At 62.1% G+C, this 24774-nt stretch overlaps 4 protein-coding genes across 5 annotated transcripts; 1 reads left to right on the top strand and 3 right to left on the bottom strand.

Moving 5' to 3' along the window:
• Positions 1 to 827: 827 nt before the first annotated feature.
• SEMA3G (semaphorin 3G) lies at positions 828 to 12623 on the bottom strand. Its single transcript, XM_036391250.1, has 16 exons — positions 12536 to 12623; positions 9068 to 9228; positions 7954 to 8016; positions 6319 to 6438; positions 5633 to 5723; positions 5435 to 5551; positions 5052 to 5194; positions 4860 to 4974; positions 4678 to 4747; positions 4352 to 4496; positions 3859 to 4090; positions 3654 to 3745; positions 3349 to 3390; positions 2953 to 3178; positions 2523 to 2662; positions 828 to 2432 (listed from the first exon to the last, which is right to left on the bottom strand). Exons 1-16 carry the CDS (start codon positions 12621 to 12623, stop codon positions 1968 to 1970), a joined length of 2310 nt encoding a protein of 769 aa, XP_036247143.1. The 3' UTR covers positions 828 to 1967.
• Positions 12624 to 14036: 1413 nt separating this feature from the next.
• Positions 14037 to 19892, bottom strand: ACY1 (aminoacylase 1). The gene is made up of 15 exons (XM_036391305.2): positions 19849 to 19892; positions 18449 to 18581; positions 17785 to 17849; positions 17137 to 17241; positions 16935 to 17029; positions 16674 to 16750; positions 16338 to 16427; positions 16065 to 16121; positions 15882 to 15955; positions 15732 to 15781; positions 15401 to 15545; positions 15250 to 15318; positions 15080 to 15159; positions 14750 to 14810; positions 14037 to 14611 (listed from the first exon to the last, which is right to left on the bottom strand). The coding sequence occupies exons 2-15, from the start codon at positions 18555 to 18557 to the stop codon at positions 14447 to 14449; spliced, it is 1242 nt and encodes a 413-aa protein (XP_036247198.1). The 5' UTR covers positions 18558 to 18581; positions 19849 to 19892; the 3' UTR covers positions 14037 to 14446.
• Positions 19893 to 20081: 189 nt separating this feature from the next.
• Positions 20082 to 21817, bottom strand: ABHD14A (abhydrolase domain containing 14A). Its single transcript, XM_036391134.2, has 4 exons — positions 21484 to 21817; positions 21241 to 21356; positions 20712 to 20947; positions 20082 to 20448 (listed from the first exon to the last, which is right to left on the bottom strand). The coding sequence occupies exons 1-4, from the start codon at positions 21696 to 21698 to the stop codon at positions 20266 to 20268; spliced, it is 750 nt and encodes a 249-aa protein (XP_036247027.1). The 5' UTR covers positions 21699 to 21817; the 3' UTR covers positions 20082 to 20265.
• A 146-nt stretch (positions 21818 to 21963) lies between these two features.
• LOC118691737 (putative protein-lysine deacylase ABHD14B) lies at positions 21964 to 23878 on the top strand. 2 transcript variants are annotated; one of them, XM_036391136.1, is made up of 4 exons: positions 21964 to 22361; positions 22570 to 22801; positions 22961 to 23202; positions 23540 to 23878. In XM_036391136.1, the coding sequence occupies exons 2-4, from the start codon at positions 22594 to 22596 to the stop codon at positions 23720 to 23722; spliced, it is 633 nt and encodes a 210-aa protein (XP_036247029.1). In that variant the 5' UTR covers positions 21964 to 22361; positions 22570 to 22593; the 3' UTR covers positions 23723 to 23878. The 2 variants fall into 2 exon arrangements, with proteins under 2 accessions (XP_036247029.1, XP_036247028.1); XM_036391135.1 differs by having other exon boundaries at positions 21966 to 22361; positions 22490 to 22801.
• The last annotated feature ends 896 nt before the right edge of the window (positions 23879 to 24774 follow it).

The following is a 24774-nucleotide window of genomic DNA, read 5'->3' on the forward strand; positions in this document are numbered from 1 at the left end:
CTCCCTGGAAGTTTCTAGGGTCACAGGTTGCCTCAGCTGGCTGGTGATCACCAGAGACAAGGCTGCAGAATGCAGTCCTGACAAAATCTCTCCTGCTCCAGCCTTAGTGGTAAATCTACCCAGGAGGACCAGGCTCAGCTACCCCAGAGATTTACTGGGAGCAGAGACAAAGCACCCCCAAACGGAGGGACTGTTTAGGGGACTGTTTGCTCCTGGTGTCTGTTCCTGCTCAGTTTGAAGCCTTGCTGGCCCTGGTGCCACCTCCAGCCTGTCACAGTTCACCTCAAGGCCAGGTCCCAAAGGCAGCAGAGCCCTCAGGGCCCCTCCAGCTGCCTCCCCCAGCGTGGGCAGCCCAGCCCCTGCTCCGTGGGGCACAGGGGTCACTCGGGGCAGAGGGGTGCACGGGTCACTGCAGGCACTGCAGAGCTCTGTAATCTAGGCCCTGGGGAATCACACTCCTGTCTCATTCCAGGCTTTTCACCCAGGTCCCTCCCTGTCTCTGCTTGCTGGCTGTTGTTCACCTGTGCCCCCCAGGCCTGCAATTATCCAGATCCACGTGCTTGGCTCCTGTCTGGCCCCATAAATCAGCACCACCCACACCACTCCGCTCCCTGCAGAAAATGTCCCAGCCTGCCCGCCCCACCACAGCTCTCCCATCCCAGGAGACCCAGGAGGTTGCAGGAGAGGTGGGACAGGGAGCAGGAGAAGCTGGAGAAGAGGGCCAGGACCCCCAGCCCATCTCCATGGGATGGGGCCATGCTGCTCCCAGGGAGCCACTGCTGCAGCACAAACACACACGGGGAGGAGAGATGATATCATGACCTGGCTTTGTGTGAGCTATTTAGGGCCTTTTAATTATTATTATTATTATTTTTCTTTCCCGTTCCTCCAGCTCTGAACAATGCCGGTCCCGGCGGGGCCGTGGTTCACACCATTGTGTGGGGCTGCCCTGCCTCAGGAAGGGGCAGATCTTTATCACCCCGGGCTGACTGAGTGAGCTCATGTCGGCTGAGGAAAGCAAGGAACACCTTGCTGGCAGCCTGGAGGTGCCCTCCATGCACCTACCCCCAACCCCTGCGTTTGGGGGAGGCCCTGGGTGCTGCTTTAGCTCCACCAGGCAGCAGGAGCCCACCCAAACCGGCCCTGCAGGGCCACCTGCCAGCAGAAACCACCCCAGCCCCCCAAACTCTGCTGGGGCTGCCCTCTGCCTGTCCCTGCTCCCACCTGGGCACAGTGACAGCGGTGGCATTAGTGCCTCTCCCAGTGTTTACCCAGGAACAGGTCTAACCTGCCCACAGCCGTTCACTTCTCTCCCCAGCCCTAAAACTGTGTCTGTGGGGCGGAGAGAGGGGAAGTGGAGAGCTGCACCCAGAACAGCTGGCACTGCTGAGTGTGTCCCAGTGCCAAGGGAAGGTAGGCAGGAGCCCCATCCCCCAGGACATACCCTGGGTGGCATAGCACAGCTCTGGCTCCCCAGGCACAGCATGTGACAGAGCTCCTCCAGTACACAGAGGCTTTTTGGGATGATGCTGGCTTTCCCCCATACAGATGAGCAGGCATCATCTTCCCCAGGCTCTGTGCTGGTGTGGGAAGAGCCTGGAGCCATCAGCTGCTCCCCATGGCACCACACATGGCCCCAATATTCACAGAGGGATCCAGGCAGCACCTGGGTGACAGCAGGGCCTGGGTGGCACCGTGCCACTGTGCCCCAGCCCACCCAGGCACCACGGCCCCCACCTGCTGCATCACCTGCAAGAGCAAGGGGGGCCAACGTGTCCCACCTCACTGCCTGTTTGTGAAGTGACCCTGCAGCCCCTGAGGGTGACAGGGACCTGCCCATCCACTCCAGCCAGGGGGATCAGGCTGGCAGCACTGCAAGCCACCCAGCAGCAGGTGAAGAGGCCCCAGCAGCAGCACAGGGAGCTGGTCCCTGCCCACAGCTGCCCCACGTCTGTCCCCTGCCCTCCCTAAGTGGCCGGTGCGTGCCGGGGCACACGGTTCCTCTCGCTGTGGGCTTTGCCTGTCCGTCCCTTTTTGGCCACGTCCACGCCGGCCAGGACCAGCTTGGCCTGGGCCAGCTTGCTCTTGCGGTGCTGAGGGCGGCTGCTGCACCAGAGGCGGGCGCAGTACTCCTCCACGCGCCGCAGGTTTGGGGAGCTGACCAGGTGCATGATGTCCTTGAACCAGCTCTTGGGAGCCTGGGGCAGCAGCCGGGGCTCGGGGCACAGCAGGGGTGGGAGCTCATCCCCTGGGCCCCGGGGGAAGGAGTGTGCCAGCTGCTGGCTGGGGATGACCCGCAGGACGGTCTTGGCCACGGTCTGGGTGAAGCCGTGCTCCAGCGTTTTGCAGTAGTAGGTGCCGGCATCGTGCCGGTGCAGCCTGCGGAACAGCAGCCCCTGCTCCGTCTGCAGGATCCGCTCGTCCGTCTTCACCTGCGGGCCACCGGGGCGTTGGGAGGGTCCGGGTGTGCCCCCACGTCCCTCCCGTGTCCCCACATCGGGAGCAGGGCAGGGGAGCCTCACCTCGTCCCGCTGCTCGTCGGGCGGCCTCTGGACAAACCACTGCACGCTGGCCTGCGGGGAGCGAGGCACGCACTCCAGGAAGGTGCTGTTGTCCTCTGCCCCGTAAAGCACCTTCTCCTCAACGCTCTCAAAATCGTCCACTAGGGCAAACACAGGCACGGGCTCGCAGGGAGGGCAGAGCCAGGCTTCCACCTGCCCAGGTGTCAGCCCCCCTTGGCCACTGTGTGGCTTCATTCCCTTCTCTCCCCGTGGCCAGCCCCAGCCCCAGCAGCACCCACCTTCTCTCAGGGCATGCCCTGGTCTCTGAGATGGGCAGATGAGGGTGCCCACATGGAAGGGCCACAAGCCCCTCTGTGTGCTAGGGCTGTGCATGTCAGGCCATCTTGGGGCACTGGGAGGAGCCCCCCAGCCCTGGGGTCCCCAGTCTCACCGGTCAGGTTCTGGTCCAGGCACTGGTGGGCAGGGTTGGGCTGGCGCGTGTCCTGGCGGCGCTGGCGGCGCTTGCCCGAGGGCTGGTAGTGGGTGCAGGCAGTGCCATCCCAGGCACAGTAGGGATCCCTGGCCAGGCAGCACTCGGCACAGGCAGTGCCATAGGACTCACACTGGTGCAGCCGCACCTGGGCCACGCCCAGGCTGGAGCCCACATAGAGCGTTTGCTGGGGGAACAGCACCAAGGTGGTGAGGTTGGCAACCCCCATGGGCTTGGCGCCTGGGGGCCCAGCCAGGAGACCCCAGGGCACACATCACATGGCTTTAGGAGGCTGATGACCACAGCTAGACACCTGCCCGGTCCCCAGCCCCATGACCAAGGTGTGTCTGTACTCACACGTTTGACAGAGATCTCCATCTGGGTGATGGGCACAGGCATCTGTAGGGGAGGGCAGTGGACATCAGGCTGGCATAATCCTCACCACAGACAGCCCAGCTCATTCAGAGCCACCAGGGCTTGGCAGAGCATCAGGAATGTTTTGGGGAGGGTGAAAATACCCCCAGCTGGCCTCTGCCCTCACAACCCTGAGACCTTCCAGTGATCAACAATGCAGTGACAGCCCTGACCCTCCATCCCCACATGTCCCCAACCTGAGCCCACCCCACTGCCCCCTCCCTTGCAAGTGGGGCAGTAAATGTCACCTTAAAAACCTGCAGCTCCTCCAGGATGACTTCTTCAGTCACGGCTGAGCTCGTCTTCTGCATGACCACCACCTTCAGCACTGAGCCAGCATCTGGGGGCCAAGGAGGATGAAGGTGTGAGCACCCTGCATCTCACAGCCCGGGGGGTCCCCACTGGGACCCCCAGCTCCACGGCTCCTTCCTGCACTCTGCCCCTGCTGCTCACCTGTGCCGAGGAAGAGGACGTCGTGCTGCCCGTCCTCGGCCTCCACCCTGTCCACCACGAGCTGGCGCAGCCGCTGGGGCAGGTCGGTCTTCACCAGGAGGGGCCGGCGGTGCCGGGGGAGCACGGGCTGGAACATGAGGGGGTGGGCACGGGCAAAGTGCAGCACCTCGTCAGGGAAGTCCTTGGTGGTGCCGTACTGCCGCCGGGGCTGGTTGGTGGTCTTGCTGGGACACTGCAGGGACAGGAGGGGCCCAGCTTAGCCCAGACACCCCAGCACCCATCACTCCTTCCCCCTCCCTCGCCCTTCAGAGATGTCTTTGGTCCCCTCTCTGCCTCCTAGTTTGGCATCCATCTCTTCCACCCCAGTGCCAGACCTTGGCAAAGCACCAGCTGACCTCTCCAGTGAGAAGTGAGAAGATGGGGATGGCTCCATCACCACCCCAGAAGAGCAGCTGGAGGAGGAGGGGACCTGGGGCTCCAGGGAGTCACTCACCACACCCGGCCGTGGGTAGGGCACCCTGCCCTCGTAGGGAGCCCACTGGTGATGGGGGCTCTCCCGGTGGGCAAAGGGCCCGTTGAACACCTCCCGGATGTCGGCCATGCGGTACACGCAGACAGCAGAGCCCCGGAAAACGTGGCTGCAAGGGGACAGAGAGTGGGTTGAGCAGAGCCATGCTTGGCACTGCAGACAGCAGGGACACTGACATCCCCAAAAGACACGGGGAGTAGCCAGCAACCCTTGGTGACAGTGACAGTGAAAGGGCAGGTCATGGGCAGCTGCAGCTGGATGTCCCCAGAGGCTGGAGCTGGATCACCCACCTGACAGTGCTGAAAAGGGCATAGATCTCCGGGCTCTTCCCATCCTTTGTCCTCAGCAAGAAGACATCCTCTGGAAATGAAAGCATGGGCTTTTTCCTGAAATCCAACTAAGTGACTAGCCCCAGTGAGATACAGCTCCATCTGTACAGAGCTGTATCTCACCTACCCAGCTCACACCTTACCCAGCTCATCAAAGTAGGTGTCAATGCCATCAGGGCCAGGGACTGAGCACACCAGCCGGGCCTTGTTGAAGGTGCTCCACTTGTTGACCAGCACCCTCTGGCCACCAGCATCATTCTGCAGGGACAAGGAGTATCAGGGCCACTGCTGTGACTGGTGCATCCCCGTTCCCCACGTCCCCACCAGCATCCTACCACGCAGACACGCCCCACACGGCTGACAATGGAGTGCTCCTTTCTATCTGCCTCCACCACCTTCTCCGTGAAGAAGAAATAGGCTTTGTCATTGTCCCGGTCATTGTTGTCTGGGATCAAGTGGGCTGCCACAAATTTGGGATCTGCAAGCAAGAGCTGGTCGTGTCAAGTGGGGAGAGAGAGCACAGCCACCACCTCCAGAGCCCCAGTCCATGCTGGGGCTGGATGCCAGCCAGCAGCACCCCCAGACCTTGCTGTCCTGGTGCCTGTCCCTGCCCTTAGCTGGCATGGGGGATGCTGCAGCATGGCCACAGATGCTCTGGCCACCATAAGGTTGGTGGTCCCTGGCTGGGGGAGAGGGAGGGGCAGAGGGCAGCTGTTACCGTGCAGTAAGCGCTGGTCCACCTCCGTGCGCAGGGCGGAGCGGGTCCCCATGCTGCGGAACACGCCGGGATCACGCCCCAGGAAATCTGCCGTGAGGCCGGCGTACAGCTCCCCACCTGCAAACACACCAAGCTGCTGCCACGGGGACCATCCCTGGGACACCCCCGAGGCTCCCACATCCCGAGGAGGACACCCACCGATGACGGTGCTGGCGAAAGCGCGGCTGGGCTCGTGCGGGCACCGGCCCCGGCCGCTCTCCACGCTGGCAGGGTCCAGGCTGAAGGTGTGCTGGGGAGAGGAGCAGGCAGGTGAGCCCTGGGACATGCAGGGGCCACCTCTGATCCTTGCCCAACCTGCACTTGACTCAGGGCACCCAAAGGACCATCTGGAAGCAGCATCCACGCTTTTTGAGGCAAGACTGATCCCAAAAAGGTGTACAGCAGCTAAAGGGGACCCTGCCAGCCCCATTGCTTGCTTGCCTGCCTGGTCAGAGTCATCATGGTACAGACAGGGCCAGGCTGTGGGGAGGGTTCTGAGGGGTGTCCTGCCATTCCACCCCAGCCAACTTGATTTGTGAGCAGTGAGCTGGTGAGGAGAAAATACCACCCGCACCTCAGCCCCTGGCAGGACACCAGCCCCTGGGGACAGGTCTATAAAGGGGATCCCAGACCAGACAGGTGGGAAAGCTGGACAGGGAGTAGCAGAAGGACAAAGGGACAACAGGGAGCTGGTTCCTGACACTCCCCCCCCCCCCCCCCACCGGTATTCAGGTTAGAGCAAACTGCACATCCAGCATCCCCATGTAGTCCCAAGGCCCCTCGGGAGAGAGGCAGGCAGTGGGGATCTGTATTCCAGGGCTGTCCTGCTGGGGATGCTGCCCTACCTCACCACGGTGCCCCACGTAGACGAAGGTGCACATGGGGTGGAAGGCGCCTGTCCCGCAGGCCAGCAGGTGTGTCCGGTTGTAGGGATGCAGCACACGGACATAGTTGGCACAGTCAGTCTGGGGGGACAGCAGGGACAGGAAGGGTCACTGGGTATTGGTGCTGTGCCCATCCCAGCTCCCCGCCTCAGCCTGGGCCCCTGCCACAGTGGGTGAGCCCCAGCCCTGGCTCCCTGAGCTCCACCCAGGCTCCCTGCCTCCCCTGGTGCCAGGGATCTGTGGTGGCAGCTTGTGCCCACTGACAGGGCTTGTATGGACTTCATCTGGCTGGGCCCCAGCCCACTGCAAAACAACAGGGCTTTTTACTGATCCTCCTGCTGCCCAGAGCATCCCAGGGGAACCGCACAGGATCCAGATGCCACCTGGGCATCTCATGCCCACAGGCACCTGTGCACTCACCCTGTGGCACAGTCCACGCTGGCCAGGGCAGCAATGTCACCTGCCCTGCAAGCTGCAAACCCGGCCCCGAACCCCTGGCACCCAGGACGTGACCAGATGCAGGGACATCCTTCCCCGTCACATTCCTGCTTAGGCCAGGGATGAAACAAAAGGAGGAAACAGTGGAGACAGACAGAGACCCACAGGCATCCTGGGCTGCCTCCAGAACAGCCCTGGTCGCTGCCATCTGGAATTGTCCCCTTCTCTGAGGGACGGCAGCAATGACATTCCCAGGGCTGGAGACCTGCCACCTCTGACTTTGTGCATTTTCTCCCGGCAGTTCCCATTGGAAAAGGGCTCCCATCCTTCTCCACCATTAGCTTGGCAGCTCCCCTGGCCAGCACCAGCCCTGCCTGCCCTGCATTGTCCCCTCCACAGCGGGATGTGAGCCCCTCCTCTGCTGGGAACACCGCTGCCCAGCCGCCCCGGGGGCTCCCAGCCTCCTGCTGTTTATTTTCTCTTTGCAAAGAGCCTCTAAAATAGCAAGGGAAAAAAAATATACGTTCAAGAAAAATAAAAAGTTGAGCCTGCCCTGGCTTGGATCTGTCGGTGAGAGCTGGTAAAATAAACACAGAGAGCAGAACAGGGACTCCTGGGAGCAATTTGTCTGGGCCAGGGGAGCCTTGGGGACTTTCTCCCCGCCACAGTCCTGTTCCATATCGGGCAGGGGGATGCAAAGAGGGGTAAGGTTTAGGGAACAAGGTCACCAAACCTGAGCCAGTTACAGATTTCCCACCATCAGGGACAGCCAGGATGGGGCAGGCAGTGTTGCTGGGGTCTGGAGCACAGCATGGGTGTTTGGGTCCCTCCAAGCTCCAGTTCCAGAGCCCAGCTATCCCTGCCTGCTTGTGCAGCCACATTGGGACACACTGGCCACCACTCTCTGCCCACAGGGCTGAGCAGAGCAAGTAAGACAGGATTTCCAGAGCCTGGAGCAAGACTATTGCATGGCCAGGACTGGCCGCAGATTCCCTGCCTCAGTTTCCCTCTTGCACGAGGATTAACTGGCCCCTGAGCCCCAGGGCCACCCCTGGCAGGTGACATGGCACAGCCCCAACATGGGAGGAACCATCTGTCACAAGGGGACCCATCTGGCATCCCCCAGCTCACAGCAGAGCACACATGGGACAGACTCACCCCTGGGTCCTTCCCCTTCTGGAAACACTCCTGCGTCTGCCCAGGGCGGGGTGGCCAATAGATCTGGAACACAAAGGGTCTGCTGGAGCAGGGAGGGGGGACAGCAGGCACCCAGCCATGCAAATCCACATCCCCAGGCTGCCAATGGCAAGCAGATAGAGAGAGGGACAGAGAGAGGGACCACAGTTCCCTGGAGCCCACCCAGCCCGGGACTCCCACCCTACAACCCCGAGCAGGACCCTTCCTCCTGGGCAGATGCATCCTGGCAGTCACAGCCCACAGCTGGGCTGGATTTGGGTGGTCATGCTGGGAATGGCTGGAGCTGGCCTGGAAGGGGGTGGGCTTGTGGGTGGCCTGGGGAAAGGGTGCTCAGGGGACAGCAGGAGTGATGGAGTCCATGTCCCCCACAGCCTTTAGCAGCTCTTGGACTGAGGGCAGCTTGGGTACACAAGCCCTTGACCCCACTGCAGTGACCCAGCTCGCTGAGGGGCACTTCATTTCCTCCCCTCCTCTCTTCAGCTAGAAACAGCCCAGAGCCGTGTTTGAAAAACAAAAAGTCAAAGTGGAGAGGGTGAAAGAGGAGGGGAACTACCACCCAGCACCATCATTCTGGTCCATCATCTCTCCCACCAAGGAACTAGGAGAGATCTGGGGGCTTTTCCAGGTGAACCCTGGCACAACTTCTTGCAGTGATGGATCCCTTTAGCTCCTTGTCTCTGCAGGCTTTCAGCTGAATATTTGGCCTGTGAAGGGAATGCCCAGATGGGGATGGGCATCACTCCATCTCCCAGTGGCAGTTTTTTAGAAGAGGGGGGTCCAAAACAATGCTCACTGCCCAGGAATCACTGGTGAGCTGCACTACCAGTTTCCTAGGCTGATGATCATGACTAATTACCAGCTAATTTCCCTCCAGCCACCTCAGCCAGCCTGCCCTTGCCAGGCACTACAAGTTTACAGAATAATTTCGAGGCACTTGAGATGAGGCCATGCCAGGGCAGGCCTGTGAAAGTCACACTTGCAGAGTGACTTTGCCCGGCTCAGTTGGACACTGACAGGTCCACAGGGGGCCAGGGTGGGGACAGACACTCCAGATGCTCAGCAGCACCCAGCTCACCTCCTTGGCATCTGCAGTGGCCCCATCCAGGAGCAGGGAGTAGAGCACATCCTTGCCCCCGAGGAAGAGCCGGTCGCGGTACTCGTCCAGGTAGAGGCAGCGGAAGCCCAGGGAGCCGCGGTGGCCAAAGAAGAGCACGGAGCGGTTGGAGCCTAAAAGCTCTGCCAGGAAGAGGTGAAAGCATCAGCAGGAGCCATCCCAGCCCCAAGGGTTCCTCGGAGCTGCTGAGTACCATGGAGCTGTGCTGGAGTCAGCAGAGCTGCTCACAGCCACTCCAGCCATGGCAGCATCTGCCTCATGGGCATCCCAGCCTCAACCTGGCTGGAGTGCTGCTCTCCCTGCCAGCCAAGGACAAAGCTGCAGAGCCAACAATCAGCAGCAGGGTCCCAGGAAAGGTTGCCACCCCCAGCAAGGTTTGGCTGAACCACCCCAGACTCCCACTGTGGCTGTGCCACAGCAAGCTGGGCAGTGCCAGCAGCCCCAGGCTGGGATGGAGGCGAGACCAGACACGGGGTGGGTGCAAAGCAGGTCCTGTCCCTGCTGGGTGCCAGCCAAGGACACAATAGCAGGCACCCAGCCAGTGCCATGGGGAAACTGCCACGCCAAGCCCGCTGCTGCCAGTGCCACCAGAACTCACTGACAGGATGGCTTCCTCCATGGCACACACAAGGCACCTGGGGAGAGGCACCAGCATGGGGGTATCCCAGGGATGGACATCCCATCCCAACAGGGTCTGACAGTCAAAGCCCCCAGAGCAAGTCCAAGCCTGAATCTCGTGCAATGCCTCACAGTGATGACAACACGGGGGCAGTGGCTCAACTGGTTTCCAGTAGGAAATTACTTTCAGGGTCATTGAGCCAGCACAGTGGTGCCCACAGAGCTGCCACAGCTGCCAGAGGGAGAGGGCCAGAGGGAATGGCTCAGCTTCACAGGGCTCTGAGAACCCACCCCAACCCCAGGCCAGGCCACTGTGCCTGCCAGACAGAGAAGGAGAGGACAAAGCGCCATTGATGAGCACAGCTCTGTCCCCAAACACCCTCCAGCCCGGAAGACTGCCAGCCACTGCAGCTGACCCCAGGGTAAAACCCAGCCCCAGCATCTCCCACACATGTCCCCAGAAGAGGGGAGGTGGTGCTGGGACAAATGCAGCCACCACAGGTCAGGACACTGGGCTACCAAGTCCTGCTCTTGCTGGGGGGACATTTGTCACTTCCAGCAAGGAGGTGGCCAGTGACATAATTCCCATTCTGGTGGAAATGCCTCTTCTAGGCCCTGCAAGGGAGACAAGGTCCATCCCCAGCAGGGGACTACAGACACCTTCAGCCCACCACACACCCTATCCCTGCTCAGGGGCAGTCCCAGTGCCCTGGCTGGTGGTGGCAGTGGCACGGGGGGTACAGCCCCAGCGCTCCATCCTCATTGGAAACACCCCTGTGCCTGCAAGCAGAGCTGGCTCCAGGCAGTGGTGGTCCCTCCACCCAGTCTGGCACCCTCCTCCCTGTGTCCTCCCAGCACCAGGTCCTCCCATATCACCGGGGCCAGCCCAGGAAAACGCTGTCGTCTCCTTCTATTCTTGCCCAGCAAAAACATTTTCCCAGCTCAAAACAACACTGGCAAAGTCGGCAGGCTCCTTTTATTGTTTCAGGCAAGGCTTCCCCTTCTCCCCCAGACCTGGAGAATTCCTCCTGCGCCTCAGGTTACACTGGCTCAGGGCGCCTTCCCCTCCAATCCCCAGGGACCAGCCCTTTGCCATGGCCCATCCACCCCTGGGACACCTTCACCCCAGGGTGGGGGTCCCTCAGGACAGCAAAGAGCTCAGGGCAATGCTTCTGGTCCTCACAACAGCAAAATGCTCTTTCCCCTCTCACATGAGCCACTGCTGGAAGTTGAAACAAAAGGGAAAGAGTGGCTGGAAGTGTGAGGGAGAGCTGGATACACAGCCACCACTGCACCCACAGCACAATGCCTGTCCCTGTCACCCCACAGAGTCACCTCACAGCAGAGCCAGCAGCCACACAGAGCCCAGGTCGAGGAGCTCTGCACAAACAGCTTCAGCTCACCATGGTTTTAATTTCAGAGACTCTAATGTCTTTAATTGACATTTTCTATTTTTTTTTCTTCCCCCGGGGAGAAGGCGGTGGCAGAATTTGTTTCATGGGAAATTTCAGTTGCTGTTTCCAATTTGGAAAACGAATGGAATCATCAGCTTAAGGGGAAAAAAAAAAAAAAAAAAAAAAAAAAAAAAAAAAAAAAAAAGCAGCTTCCAAAGGTGGCTCACTTCCCGTGGGAGGCTGAGGAGCTTCCACCCCGCCCCGGGCAGCTCCTCACACCTGGGAAATGGACTTTGTGCTGGAGAGGATCAGACACTGAGCCAGACATTGAGCCCCACGATTCACCCCTGCTGAGACCCCAGATGTCCTCACCCTGTGCCAAGGCCAGCCTGAGGACACCGGGTCGCATCCCGGGGCAGAGCCACGAGCCACGCCGGGCTCCCAGGATGAGGGGATGGGGGGCACTGCGTGCCTCAGTTTCCCGTTCCACAGGGAGGTAGCCCTGGGGTCACCTGCTGTGCCCCAGGACAGAGCGAGGGATGCAAAAAACCCAGGAACCCCCAGCCCAGGCAGCAGAAGAGCAACTTTCCCTGGCACTGCAGCTCCCGAGGCTCTGCAAGTCTGGCTGCCCAGGTCTTTCCCCCTTCTGGGAAGGAATGGGGAAGATATACATGATGTAATTTATTTTATGTTGCATTTTTTAGAGCAGGTTATTGCTTTGAGGCCGTGAGGAGATTGGGGCGCCCCAGGCTCTGTCAGGTTTGGCTGGAGCAGCCCGTGGATTAGGCTGGCAGAGCGGGGGATGCGGCGAGCCAGAGCAGGATCACAGGGAGAGTTTTAATTAAACCCGAGCGCTGCCCCCGCACCCCCGAGGGGCCCCGGCACCCCGGCACCCGCACCCCAGGGCGACGGGGCTCGGAGGGGGCACCGGGACCCCCAAAGAGCCGGGGGCAGGATGCTGAGCACCCAGCCCGCTGGGGACCACCCGCGCACCGCAGCGCCCACCCGGCACAGGAGCCAAAGCGTGCGGGGCCGGAACAGCGCCGTGCCTCAGTTTCCCCGCACGCCGCGTGGGAGACGAGCCCCCACGGGCAGCGGCGGGGCTGGCGCGGAGCCCGGCGGCACCGGCACATCCCCTGTCCCCGTCACCCGTTCTCTCTCCCTCCTCCTCCTCCTCGGGGGGCCTCTACGTCCCGGTGGAGAGCGGAGGGTGCAGAGCAGCCACCCACGAAACCCCAGCCAGCCCGAGCCCCCAGCACAATTTGCCCACAATCAGCACCAAAACCCCGCACTGGGAGCAGCTCCCGCAGCTGAGGCTCCCCAGGTCCCCACCCTGTCCCCGAGGGGGCACCCTGAGCACGCCCCTCCCTGGACAGCCCCTGCCCGTCCCGCAGCAGGTGCCCCCGGCCCGGCTCACCGCGGTAGGACAGGCGCAGCCGGGGCAGGCTGCGCCCCGCCGCCCAGAGCCAGCACAGCGACAGCGACACCGCCACCGCTGCCCGCATCCCGCCGCCGCGCCCTCCGCCCGCCGTGGCACCGAGCCTTTATGGGGCCGCCATCCGACCGCCCCCGGCCCGCCCCGGCCCGCCCCGGCCCGGCCCCGCCAAACCCCAGCCCTGGGCGGCGGGGATGCGCGGGGGGACGGCCCCATCTCCCGGGGGACCCGGGGAGCTCCGCACACCTCAAAGTGTCCCTAAAGCAACGCTTTAGATCTTACTGCAGTCCCCTTCCCCTGAAGCGACCCTGCCAGCACCTCGGGCTCATCCCTGAGGATGGGGAGCAAGGCAGGGAAGCTCTGGTCCCCCAGCCTCGCACTGCTGGAGGAGTAGGAGAGGCCATACAGACCTGCCCCCCGGGAAGGATGCTCGGCGTGCTGTGATCTCCCAGCATCAGCAAGCACACAGCTGTCAGTCCCATCTCGGTGCCAGGCAAGCTGGGCACAGCAGGCCAGCTGGGGAGGGGACTGAGTAGGATCGAGAGGGGCAAAGGGTGCCACAGGTAGCCTGGCACGCCCACAGGGCAGGGGAAAGCAAAGGTGCCAACACCCTGGGCAAGGATCCTGGCCAGCAAGGACCCCACGGTACCCACACCACTCCTATGCCATCCTCCCCCAGGGCTGCTGGGTCACGGGATGTGGTTGTATGACACCTCAGAGAATCCACGCTGGCTTCCCCTGAGAGCCTCATCACACAGCAAGTGTGTCCTGCACCCAAAAATGTTGGACTTTCCCCTGCACTGGATGGAGGGGAAGGAGGGGAGGAGCAGGTGGCTTCTCCCTCAGTGCTTCATCATCACCAGCCTCATCTCTTCTCCCAGCCCAGCACAGGGCACCCTCATTATCCCCAGCCCCCCAAGGGTTCCAGCAGCTTTTTTAATTAAAACAGAGGTCAGGAGGCTGAGGAGCCCTGGCTCACCCCCACTTTTTGTAATGGAGCAGCTCTGGCAGCCTCCTGAGCAGTGTAAAACCACCCCAATTCGCTTGGCAGGCCCTTGGTTTCCCCAGGAAGCCGCACGGCCGGGACAGATCCCACACCCCGGGGCACTGAGAGCCACACAGGGCTGGGAACGAGCAGGGAGGAGGAGGAGGAGCAGCCAATGCAGCTCTGGCAGGTGAGCAGAGGTGCCTGCCCAGACCCGCACGCTGCCTGCCCTGACCAGAGGGTCTGTGGAAGCGGGAGAAGCTCGGGAGGGAGGGAAGGAGGGAGGGAGCAGGATGAGCCCCAGCGCCCGTCCCCCGAGGCTGATCGGGAGCAGAGGCCCTCAGCCTGCCCGAGCAGGATCCTGCCTGCACTGCTGTCATGCAGGCAATGAGCCCAGGGCAGGAGATGCACCCCAGCAAACTGCACTGCACCAGGAAATCTGCAGTGCCTCGACCCCGTGGGTAGCACCAGCATGGACAGACAGACACACTGCCCCGCTCCAGGCTGTGCTTACCAAGATTTATTGATAGGGAGAGTGGGCAGCACTGGCCCCAGCTCCCCCAGCAAGTGGGCAGAGAGGCAGGACAAGGCATGGGGAGGCAGTGGGGCACTGGCCAGCCCCTCACCACCCAGCCAGTGCAGCCAGAGATGGCACAGGGAGAGGGGGAGGCACTGACAACACCAGGAGAGGCTGGAGGCACCTGGGTATGAGGCTCTACTGTCATCTGACCAAGGGGGACACAACCCTGTGGGTGTCCCCATCAGGCCAGCCCTGAACACAGCCAACATGGAACGATGCCATTACATCCCCAGCTCCGCAGCAGGTATCTGCTGTGCCCAGAGCCCCTGCCCCTGTTTTTAAAGCCTTGTGTCTCTCTGCTTGGCACTCCCTGCCCCTCGCCAGGCGCTCAGCCCTCGGCAGGCAGCGGGGGCACTGAGGCCAGGGCAGTCAGGAGGCGGGCGTAGATCTCGATGCCCCGCAGGAAGATTTGCTCGTTCAGGAACTCGTTGTGGTCATGGAGCAGCACCGGCGTGCGGTTCATGGGAGAAAAGCCAATAGCAGGGTGTCCTGCCTGGAGATGGGGACACACAAAGTGAAGTCACAGCTGGCACGGGCACCACATGCCCCCTTTCACCTGCACACAGCTCCTGCTCGGGGCTGTGGTCTCAGCCCAGGTCTCAGCCCTGTGGCAGGCTGGCAGCACACTCACCGCTCGGATGTAGCGGCTGTCGGTGGCAGCTGGGAAGATCTCCAGCTTGAGCTGCAGCTTCCTGTCAAGACAGACCCTGTGTCAGCACGGACACACGGCCAGCCAAGTCCCCATGTCCTACTCATACCCCGTGGGCAAAAAGACTGTGCCAGGACATCCCTCAGCCCTGCAGGACACTCAATCCCATCCCTTTTAGGGGGCAACTGTGAGATGCTTTGGCAAATCCCCATCCCAGCCCCTGACATGACCTCAGAGACACCTGGGGAGAACCTGGCTTCCAGCAGAGGATGTCCCTGCCAGGGTCCTGCCCTTCCTAGGGACACTACTTACATGTCCCTACAGACCCCACTGAAGGCCTTCCACCACGGGTCTGACTCCTCAGTGGAGGTGATGTGTTGGTCCATGCATTTCTGACAAGAGGCAGAGGGCAGATGAAGGGACGAGGGGGTGGCATTTGACAGGGGAGGGACAGGGGAGGCCAGGTAGCTGAGATCCCTCACCTGGTGGAACTCACAGGTGACACCTTCCCCAGCATCACGGCACCATGTGGCCACCTGCTTCTCGAAGGCCTGGGGCAGAGACCAGAGGAGGGCTGTGAGCAGGGTACCCTCATCCCACTCCTCTCCCAGGTGGGGCTGGCACGGTGCCCACCTTCAGGTCCACAGTGGGTGGGATGCGGATGTCAAAGCTGGCAGCCATCTCAGAGGGCACCACGTTGAAGGAGACACCCCCCTCCAGCATGGTCATGTTGAGAGAGGTGACATCCCCCAGGGTCAAGTTGGAGTCAGACTTGAGCCTTGAGGGATGCAAGGGACACTCACTATCTGCCACCTGGGGAGGTGTGCTTCCCTACCCTGCCATCACCCAAAATGGGGAAACTGAGGCACAGGGCAGCAGCACCAGATCACAGCTTGGCTTGGGATCCCAAGAGCCCCTTCACAGACTGAACTAAGCCACTGCCATCCTGCTGCCCATCTCCTACCTCTGCTTCTCGCTCTCCCTGAAGGCCAGGAAGGAGTTGATGACTTTGTGCTGGGGAGGGAAGGGCAGCGGGTGAGGACCAGCCCCATGGGCAGGGGCCTGGCAGCCCAGGGCAGGCATGGGGGTGCACAGGGGGTACCCCATCTCTTACCATCTTCTCAGCCGCCGTGTTGCTGATGAAGCGGGACCCATGCCCGGGGCTACCCGTGCACTTCACCTTTATCCCTGCAGCAGCAGGCGTAGAGGCAAGGGTTGAGCAGAAAGCCTGGGATAGCATGAGTGCCCCAGCACCCAGCAGAGCCAAGGACAGGGCAGTGGACACACAGATACTCACACCATGGGCTCCTCTCTCCATAGAAGACACTGAAGGTGTCAGATGGGCTGGCCAGGCCTGTGGTGGGCACAGACAGAGGGTCAGTGGAACATGGAGGTACCAAAATGCTGTTCTGTCCTAGCAGCATTTTCCTCCAGACTCGCACCGTGTCCATTCCCCACTGCCCAGGGGAAGGATCCCCCAAGGGGGTCCTTGGAAGCATGTGGGGTGCTGGTGCCTGGGGAGTGATGCCAAGAGGAGACACATCCCAATGCCAGCTCTACCAATACTCACCCTCATCCATGGCAAAGCCCACGTTGAGTGCTTTAAACTCCTGGCGCTGCACAAACATCTCCATGCCCTTGTGTCCGCCCACCTCCTCATCTGTGGGGGAGAGCCTGGCATGGAAGAAGGAACTGGGGCATCCCCCAGCCCAACACCTCTAGTCCTCCTTCCATGCCAGCCTGGACGCCATCAGCACACCTGATGTCCTTGGACATGGAAACCTCTCCAGCCTTGAGCTAGGAGAGGGCAAAATCTGGGGAACCTGGCTGCCATGGGAGACTTCACAGCACCACCCAGCTGCCAGCCCCTCTGTACCTCCTGAGAGGGGACAGCCTGGGGACTCACCAGGCACAAAGGTGAGGTGGATGGTGCGGGCAAAAGACTTCCCTTCTGTCTTCAGCCTCCGGATGGCCTCCAGGTACCTTGCAGGGGAAGGTAGTGTACGGTCATTGTGGAGGAGAGGGGCTTGTGTGCTCTGAGCCACCTCAGGGCAGAGGTGGCACCTCTGGCCCCAGGGACCCTGGGGATAGTTGCATCCTGTCCTGCATCACTCAGGGGCACCACCAGCACCGTGCTCACCCAGCAGGTGCAGAGCCCTCCACTCACTGGATGGAGACGCACTTCATATCCTGGGCACCCCGGGCGTAGATGTTGCCTTGTGAATCTTTAACTGCCTCGAAGGGTGGGTAGGTCCAGTGCTCCTGCAGGGAAGAGCATCCACGATGGCAGAAGGGCACAGAAGGCTCCAGCTCCCATCCACCCTGCCCTCCTCTCCGTGCCCTTCCCACCCCTCGCTCTGCTCCAGCACCTCGAAGACAGGCACAACGTCAGTGTGGGAGTTGAGGAGGATGGAGCGCAGGCGGGGGTTCGTGCCCTGCCAGGTCAGGATCAGCACCACACGGCCCTGGCACACCTGTGGGACAGAGGCAGGATGTCACCAGGGTCCAGGATCAAGACAGGAAGGCTTGGACCAACAAGCTGGAGCCAAAAAGCATCAGCTTGGGAAAAGTTTCTGGATACCACCTGCCACCCCTTTCTCCACTGGGAGAGGATAAGGCCTGCCTGAACCCCCACAGCCAGACAGAGCCTGGCTGCAGGTGCCAAACCTGGCTGAAAATTCAGAGGAGGGAAGACAAACCCAGCATCTTCCCCTGGTGCCTGGGAGTCTCCCAGGACAGCCAGTGCTTAGCAGGAAGGATGGCCCCAGCCAAGGTGACGCTGCCAGCTCCCCTGCTAATCATAGCACAGGCAGCTGCAGAGGTCAGCAGGGAGCAGCCAGAATACTGGCTTAAGGAAGGGCTCAGGTCAGCAGAAGATTACAGGCAGAGGGGTTCACTCCTGTCTAGCTCTGGGTGCAGGCAGAGGAACATCTTGGTCACTGAGGACCCAAGCACAGGTGGATAGATGGATGGATAGGTGGGTGGACAGACTGAAGGCTGCTTCTCGGCTTGCTCACCTCCACTTTTTGGCAGGCCAAGCCCAGCTCAGTGCCGACACGTTCCAGAAACTGGACAGCTGCATCTGGGGAAGAGTGGGGATGCCCACAGTTACACTGGGGTCTCCCATTGCAAACCCCCAGGCACCCCAAGGCTCGATGGGGTTCCCAGAGCAAGGAAAGAGGTGACAAAAGTGGACTGGTGCTGCAGGTCCTGGACACAAGAAGTAGCCGTGAACAGGGATGGGAGCAGCTCATCACCATCCCTTTGGGGTGAGGACTTGGGAAATATGAAAAGAATAAAAATTGAATGGGGGTGGGTTCAGGGGAAATGTTTCTCCAGTGGAGTTTAGGGAGCTCCTCACCAATAAAATGCACTTTAGCGGGAAGACATAAATGTTAACAGAAGGAGATCTACACAGGAGATCACCCATCCCAGGGCAGCACGGAAAGGGGAGCAAGGGGCACAGGGCTAGAACAAGCAAACAGCAGCTCTGAGGGCACTTGAGATGTGCTGCCCCAACCAAAGGCACCAGCAGAGATAAGGCACAAGGAATTCACTCCTTAACACCACGATCAAAACAGCCCCAGTACAGGACTTGGGCACCTGGGTCCAAAGATCAGAGCTGCAAAGCTGCATTACCCAGTCCCCACATGGCTTCCCGTCCTGTCCCCCCATCCTCACCATAGTCAGGTTTAGGGTGGACAGTGTCAATCCTCAGGTACTCCCGGAAAAGCGTAACCGAGGGGTTCTCTGAGGCCCCCGTGCTCTTCCCAGGCTTCCCAGGTGCCATGTCTGGGAGCAGGGCTGCAAAGCTCTGGGGAAAGAGCTGCAAGATGGTTAATCACCCACCAGCCCCTCCAAAGTCCGCCTGCACACTTGGTCGTCACAGAAACCGAAGGGAGATGGGGCAAAGGTCTCCACCATGGGACTCCTGGGACACTGCCACCATGGGAGAAATCCCCCCCACTTGGGTACAGAGCAGGAGGGGGTGTGCCCATCATTCATTCTTCCCCCAAAACACATGTTCCTGCCCCAAACACAGTGCCAGGACAGGCTATGATGCCCAGGCAAGGGGTGAAATCTAGGGAAGGGCTAGCTGGGAGGAAAGGGGGGCAGCTAGGTGGGGGAGTATGTAGAAGAGTAAAGGGGAAGAATGGTATGTTGGGTAGGGAGATGTGGTAGTTGGGATTATCCAGGGGTTAGAGGTTTGTGGGAGGGCTAGGGATGCAGGCAGGAAGGCAGGATGCTGTGTAAGGGGGTGCAGGTGGGGAAAGGGGGCTACTGCCTGGCTAGGGGATACAGGAGAGCTGCAAGGAAAGGCTCTGGGGGTGCAGGGAAATGGGGATGGGGAAGGGGGATTGAGTGTTAACAGAGGATAGAGGTACTGGGGGACCACATGAGAGTGACAGGCTAATGTGGGAGCTGTTTGGGGAAAGCTGGGTGGCTGGGGGAGCAGGAGGATGTGGGGTGTTAAGGGGCACATGGGGGTTCAGCAGGAGGGGTCAACGGGGGTATGGGAGCAGGGGGTGCACAGAGGCCATGAGGGGTGCAGTGGGATTGTGGTTAGGGGGGCAGGGGTACGGTGGCTGGGGTGCCAAGGGGCACAGGTGGGGTACAGGGGTACCATGGCTGGGGGGCAGGCAGGGGACACAGCGGGGTGCAGAGGCACTGCAGCTGGGATGCAGGGACACCATGACTAGAGCCGTGGGCAGCGCAGGGGCACGGGCAGGGCAGCAGGGGTACTGTGGCCAGGGGGGTACGGGGTGAAGCAGAGGGCAGGCAGGACACCATGGTTAGGGCTGCAGCAGCTGCGTTCCTGGGGTGCAGGCGTAGAAGTTACTGGGGTGCATGGGCAGAAGGGCAGAGGGGTGCTGGATAGCGTGGTTAGGAGTGCATGGGGTGCAAGACACCATGGCTAGGGGTGCAGAACAGCGCGGCAAGGGAGTGCAGGACAGGAGAGGAGGGGTGCAAGGGAGGGGTGCAGGGTACCTCGGCCCGGGTTTAAGGGGGGCGAAGGCACCGGGGCACCCACCCGCGGGGTGCCTGGCCCCGCTGCTCGGCCCCCGCCGCGCCGGCCCTACCTCAGCGCTGCCGCCGCCGGCGCTGCCCGCCCGGCCCCGCTCCGCCCGCCGCGCTCCGCCCCGCTCCGCCCCGCTCCGGCAGCAGCGGGCAGGAGGCGGGCAGGGGCGGGCCGGGAGCGCAGGAGGGGCAGCGTGCACGCAAGGGGCACGGGGCACCCTCCTGGCCCCACACTCGCGGCACAGATGGGGCTGGAGCTCGAGGAGCCCCGCGGCGCTTGGGGACACACGCAGAAACCAGAGCAGCATCAGTTTATTGGCCTCGTGACAGACGACACCCTGTCCTGCCAGCAAGGGACACCTCCAGTCCCACCCCAGCCATCCTGGGGATACCCCAGGAGGGAACAGCATCCCTCATGCCAGCTGTCTGTGCCTCCCAGCCCCCCGGACGCCCCTCTGTTGGCAGGGAGGAGGCAGTGCTCACTTCAGCTGACGCAGGAAGCCCAGCAGGGCCCGGTGGAAGTCCTCTGGCTTGTCCAGGTAGCAGGCATGGCCAGCACCAGACAGCACGGCCACACGGTGCTTAGGGAGGTGCTGGAGGTTCTGCAGAGCCTGGGGAGCCAGGCCAGTGTCACGGTCACCATACAGGATCAGGGTGGGCGTCTTGGTAAGGGGAGAGAGAAAACAAGAGCAGCTGTCAGAGGGGTAAACAGCCACCACACCCCCCGGGCTGTGCCCTCCTCCATCCATCACGACGGGGGGCTGCAAAGCTGAGGGGAGGGAGGTGCCAGCACCCCCATGAGGTGGGGGTCACAGGTCTCCCTCAGTCACCCCAAAATAGTGCCACCTTCCACATCACCCTGCAGCCAGCTGGCCCACAAGGCTCGCCAATACCCAGGACAGCCCCCAAGAGCCCAAAAACCCACCTGGACTGCGCGGTATTGCTCAGCAGTGAAGTCCTTGGTGCCCACAGGTGCGATGGGCACAAAGCCAGCCAGCCGGTCCCCGTGTGCCAGGAGGAAGGGCAGGGCAAAGCGGCCGCTCATGGAGGGGCTGATGAGAACAGGCCTCTGCATGCCCAGCTCCTGCAGGACACGGTCCAGGAATGCCATCCGGCCCTGTGCTGTCAGCGCCATCTCCACTGGGGGAGAATCCCCATAGCCTGGTACAGAGAAGATGGCATGGGGTGGTCAGGGGGCATTGTGCAGCCTGCAGTGGTCTCTCCTCACCAGGGTTCAATGGCTTGGCAAAAAATGGACCCTTGATCAAGCCCCAGGGTTCTACAGTCGCAGCAATCAATGCCCCAGGACACAGACAAATCCCAGGCACAGTGCCCCAGGGATCACCAGCAGCTACCCAGATCCCTCCTGGAAGAGATCCAGAGCCCTGCAGTGACTAAGGCAAGGGACTGCAGCTGCCCAAAGAGATCAGCTAAGCACAGTGCCATGCTCCTACCGGGCAGATCTATGGCAACCGCACGGTAGCCCTCTCCAGCGAGCAGTGCCAGTGTGCCCAAGGCCTCCCACGTCTTGGAGGTGAACGCCTGGCCGTGCAGGAACAGGACATCAGGCCTGCGGGGGGAAGACAGGCGGGAAGGGGTTCAGGAAGGCTGCCGTGCCTGCAGCATCCAGCGACCACGGGGATGGTGAAGACCGGCTCGAGGGCCTGCCACCCCCACCTGCCGGCGGGCTGACCCACCTCCCGGGGCCCACAGCTGCTGCGGGAGCCTCCCTGTAGAACACGGGGGGTTCTCCCGCAGCCATCCCCGTCCGCACGGTGCCGTTGGCCGCCCGCCAGGCCCGATTCCCCTCGTCAGGCCGTGAGCGCCGGGCGGCCGGGAGCAGGAGGTACAGGAGGAGAGTGAGGAGCGCCCCGAGGAGCAGCAGCCCCAGCCGGCTGCGGGCAAGCAGCATCTCCGCTCCCGCTGGAGGAGAGCGGCTGCGCGGGGCTGCGGGATCCCAGTCCCGCTGCTGCGGGGAAACAGGTCCCGGTCCCCGCTGCTCTGCTCAGCTCCGGTCCAGCCCGAGCCCCCGCCCCGCTCTGCCGGCCCCGCTCGGCCCCGGCCCTGCCGCCCCCGGCCCGCCGCGCACGGCGCCGTCGCGCCCTCGGGCCCCGCCTGGCGGCAGCCCGCAGCACTACTGCCCCGAAGGACACAACGGCCGGGGCCCGTAGCGGAGCTTGGCAGAGCTCGGCAGAATTCGGCTATGTTCGCCAAGAGCTCGGCAGCTCTCGGCACAGCTCGGGCAGGGCTCGGGTTGGGCTCAGTACTGCAGGGTAGAGCTCGGGCTCTGGCCTACAACGCTCGGCTCGGCTCGGTAGAGTTCGGGTAGGGCTCGGTTTCGCTCGGCAATTCTCGGCTTTGCTCGGGAAAGCTCGGCTTCGCTTGGCGGGGCACGGCCCAGCCCGGCGCGGCCCCAGCGGTTCCCGGGGCCGCCCCGGACCTTGCGCTTCATGACGCGGTGCCGCCGTTCTCTCGCCCGCCCCGCCGCTCTTTGGCCCCGGGGCGCGGCACCCCCAGTCCCGTGGTGCGGCGGGGAGGAGGCGAGCGGCGGCCTGCCCCGTGTGCGGAGCAGCAGGTAAGGGCTGCAGGTCCAGCGATGGACGGAGAAACTGAGGCAGGGGCGGGCCCGTGAGGCCGCCTGGCACATCAGTGACCCCGGTGGTGCCACCACAGTAAGGATGATGCCGGTGTGACCCTTCACAGCCCTCTTGCCTTCCTGCCACAACCGGGCCTCGACAGGGCAGAAGGGCCGTCAGCCATCCGGTTCCCACCTGTCACCCCAGTTAACAGCGCCCCGGCCTCCAGGCATGGCAACCCCGCGGGTCACCGAGAGCACCGTCACGGTGCAAGGACAGAGCCTCTTCTACCGCCGAGCTGAGCCAGCCCAGGCAGTGCCCAGGCTGACCGTGCTGCTGCTGCATGGCATCCGCTTCTCCTCTGAAACCTGGCTGCAGGTGGGGACACTCGCCACGCTGGCTGAGAATGGCTACCGAGCCGTGGCCATCGACCTGCCGGGTAAGGTGTGGTGAACACAGCCCTAAAGTCAGGTGGGGTAGCCACCGATTTGTGGTGGCAGGATGGCAACCCCGGTGTCCTGCTCTGCTGTGCTGGCTTCTCCCTGTCATTCAGGCAGTGTGGAGCCTGACAGGGCCACTTGTGTCTCTCACGATTCAGGGCTGGGGCGCTCGAAGGATGCTGTGGCCCCAGCACCCGTGGGCCAGCCAGCACCAGCAGCATTCCTGAAGGCAGTTTCAGAGGCTCTGGACCTGGGTCCAGCTGTGGTGATCAGCCCATCGCTCAGTGGCATGTACTCGCTGCCCTGCCTCTTAGAGCACAGCCAGCTGTTCAAGGCCTATGTACCTGTGGCACCCATCTGCACTGAGAAATTCACGGCGCAGCAGTATGCCCAGATCAAAGTACGGCCTGGAAGGGCACTGGGGAGGGCAGGGAACTGGGAGGAGATGGTGCAGAGGGGATGCTGGCACCGGGGTTGAGCAGGGGAAAGGCCAAACAGGCCAGGAACCCTGTTGCCACTGAAAGAGGAGAACCTGATGATGAAGGAATGTAAAGGTGGGGTAGTGGGAGGTAAAGAAGGGACAACTGGAGACGCAGGAGTCTGAGCTTCAGTTTCCCTTTGTCATACTGGGTGGGGGAGAAGGGCAAGTGACTCCCCTCCAGGGTGTCCCTGGCAAGGAGGAGCAAGTGCCTGCCTGGGTGATACTTGCAGGCTCAGGGTGCTTTCCCCCTCTACAGACCCCCACGCTGATCGTGTACGGGGACCAGGATGCAGAGCTGGGGCAGACCAGTCTGAACAACCTGCAGCACCTCCCTGAGCACCAGGTGCTGATGCTGCAGGGTGCAGGACACGCCTGCTACCTGGACAAGCCAAATGAGTGGCACCATGGACTCCTGGACTTCCTGCAGCAGCTGAAGTGAGCAAGATGGGACCACAGAGCAGGAGGATGTGACCAGCCCACCCAGCCCTCTGCCTGCACATGCACCCTTGTGCCAACCCGGGCACTCACACTGCACTGGCCCACACCAGCACCCACCTCTCTTGAGACCAAATAAAACCCCAAGTTCTGCCACTGCTTTGCTGCCACCTTCATCCTGCTTCTTTTCCACCTTTCCCACCTCGTTCTCCCATCCCTACCTCCATGGCTGCTCTTGCACACAGGTTTGGGGGGTGACAGCAGGGAAGATGCAGCCACTGAGGGATGGTGCATTTAGGGATTGTGGATGGGTGAGTGCCCATCACTCATCACTCCTGATGGGACCCCCATGAATCTCAGAGGGTGCCCAGGGAGCCCTGGGGCTGTGTTCAGGGACAGGTAAGTCCCCCAAGGCAGTGACATCCGTGTCCCCAGCCGGCCAGCCTCCTCTTCATCCTCCTCTTCCTCCTCCTACCCCTCCTGGCATGCACCCAAGTCCAGGGTAATCCACAGGGGCTTAAAAGGGAGCTACCAGCCCTGGGAGGCTCCTGCCCATGTCCAGCACCCAGGGGAGGTGGGGGGTGATTTACCAAAGAGTGGCTGCCATGGACAGATGAGGGGGCGGGCAGGGAGGCCTGACAGACAGGGGACAAGACCCCTGCCTGCCACCTGCCTGCTCTGCCTTTGGTGCTGCTGCACCGGGCACTCGGGGGCACAGATGGCGCCGGCAGCAGGGTGCCCCCCCAGTGCCCCCCCTGCCCCAGGCTTGCCTGGGCTTTAGCTGCTTACGCCAGGGCCCAGGAGGATTTAGTGGGGGAGGTGAGGGGGGGACACTTTTCTGTGGGTGCAGGATGCTCGTGTGGGGGACACAAGGCAGTGCCAAGGGTGCAGGAGCTGGTCTCTGCCCTGGCAGTCTGGCAGCACCCTTGTATGGAGCATCCCTGGCCCCCCAGATGGCTCAGGTCCCCTGTCGCTGTCCCAACCCCCCCATTCACGGGCACCTCCTGCCCCTCCAGGCACCACCCTGCAGCAGCAGCCTGGGGTGCCAGCGGGCCT

Source organism: Molothrus ater, chromosome 11, assembly GCF_012460135.2.
Source record: "Molothrus ater isolate BHLD 08-10-18 breed brown headed cowbird chromosome 11, BPBGC_Mater_1.1, whole genome shotgun sequence".
In the NCBI taxonomy this organism is placed as follows: Eukaryota; Metazoa; Chordata; class Aves; order Passeriformes; family Icteridae; genus Molothrus; species Molothrus ater.

Coding starts and splice junctions, on each gene's coding strand:
- SEMA3G (XM_036391250.1), bottom strand. CDS start 12,623: ATGCGGGCAGCGGTGGCGGTGTCGCTGTCGCTGTGCTGGCTCTGGGCG. Junction 6,439..7,953: donor AGAAGGGGAAGGACCCAGGG/GTGAGTCTGTCC, acceptor CTGTCCCCCCAG/ACTGACTGTGCCAACTATGT. Junction 3,391..3,653: donor AGGAGCTGCAGGTTTTTAAG/GTGACATTTACT, acceptor CCTCCCCTACAG/ATGCCTGTGCCCATCACCCA.
- ACY1 (XM_036391305.2), bottom strand. CDS start 18,557: ATGGCACCTGGGAAGCCTGGGAAGAGCACGGGGGCCTCAGAGAACCCC. Junction 15,956..16,064: donor TGGAGAGAGGAGCCCATGGT/GTGAGTATCTGT, acceptor CTGCTGCTGCAG/GGATAAAGGTGAAGTGCACG. Junction 14,811..15,079: donor AGTGGGGTCTGTAGGGACAT/GTAAGTAGTGTC, acceptor CTGTCTTGACAG/GAAGCTGCAGCTCAAGCTGG.
- LOC118691737 (XM_036391136.1), top strand. CDS start 22,594: ATGGCAACCCCGCGGGTCACCGAGAGCACCGTCACGGTGCAAGGACAG. Junction 22,802..22,960: donor CGTGGCCATCGACCTGCCGG/GTAAGGTGTGGT, acceptor CTCACGATTCAG/GGCTGGGGCGCTCGAAGGAT. Junction 23,203..23,539: donor AGCAGTATGCCCAGATCAAA/GTACGGCCTGGA, acceptor CCCCCTCTACAG/ACCCCCACGCTGATCGTGTA.
- ABHD14A (XM_036391134.2), bottom strand. CDS start 21,698: ATGCTGCTTGCCCGCAGCCGGCTGGGGCTGCTGCTCCTCGGGGCGCTC. Junction 20,948..21,240: donor GGTTGCCATAGATCTGCCCG/GTAGGAGCATGG, acceptor TCTCTGTACCAG/GCTATGGGGATTCTCCCCCA. Junction 20,449..20,711: donor AGCAATACCGCGCAGTCCAG/GTGGGTTTTTGG, acceptor CCCCTTACCAAG/ACGCCCACCCTGATCCTGTA.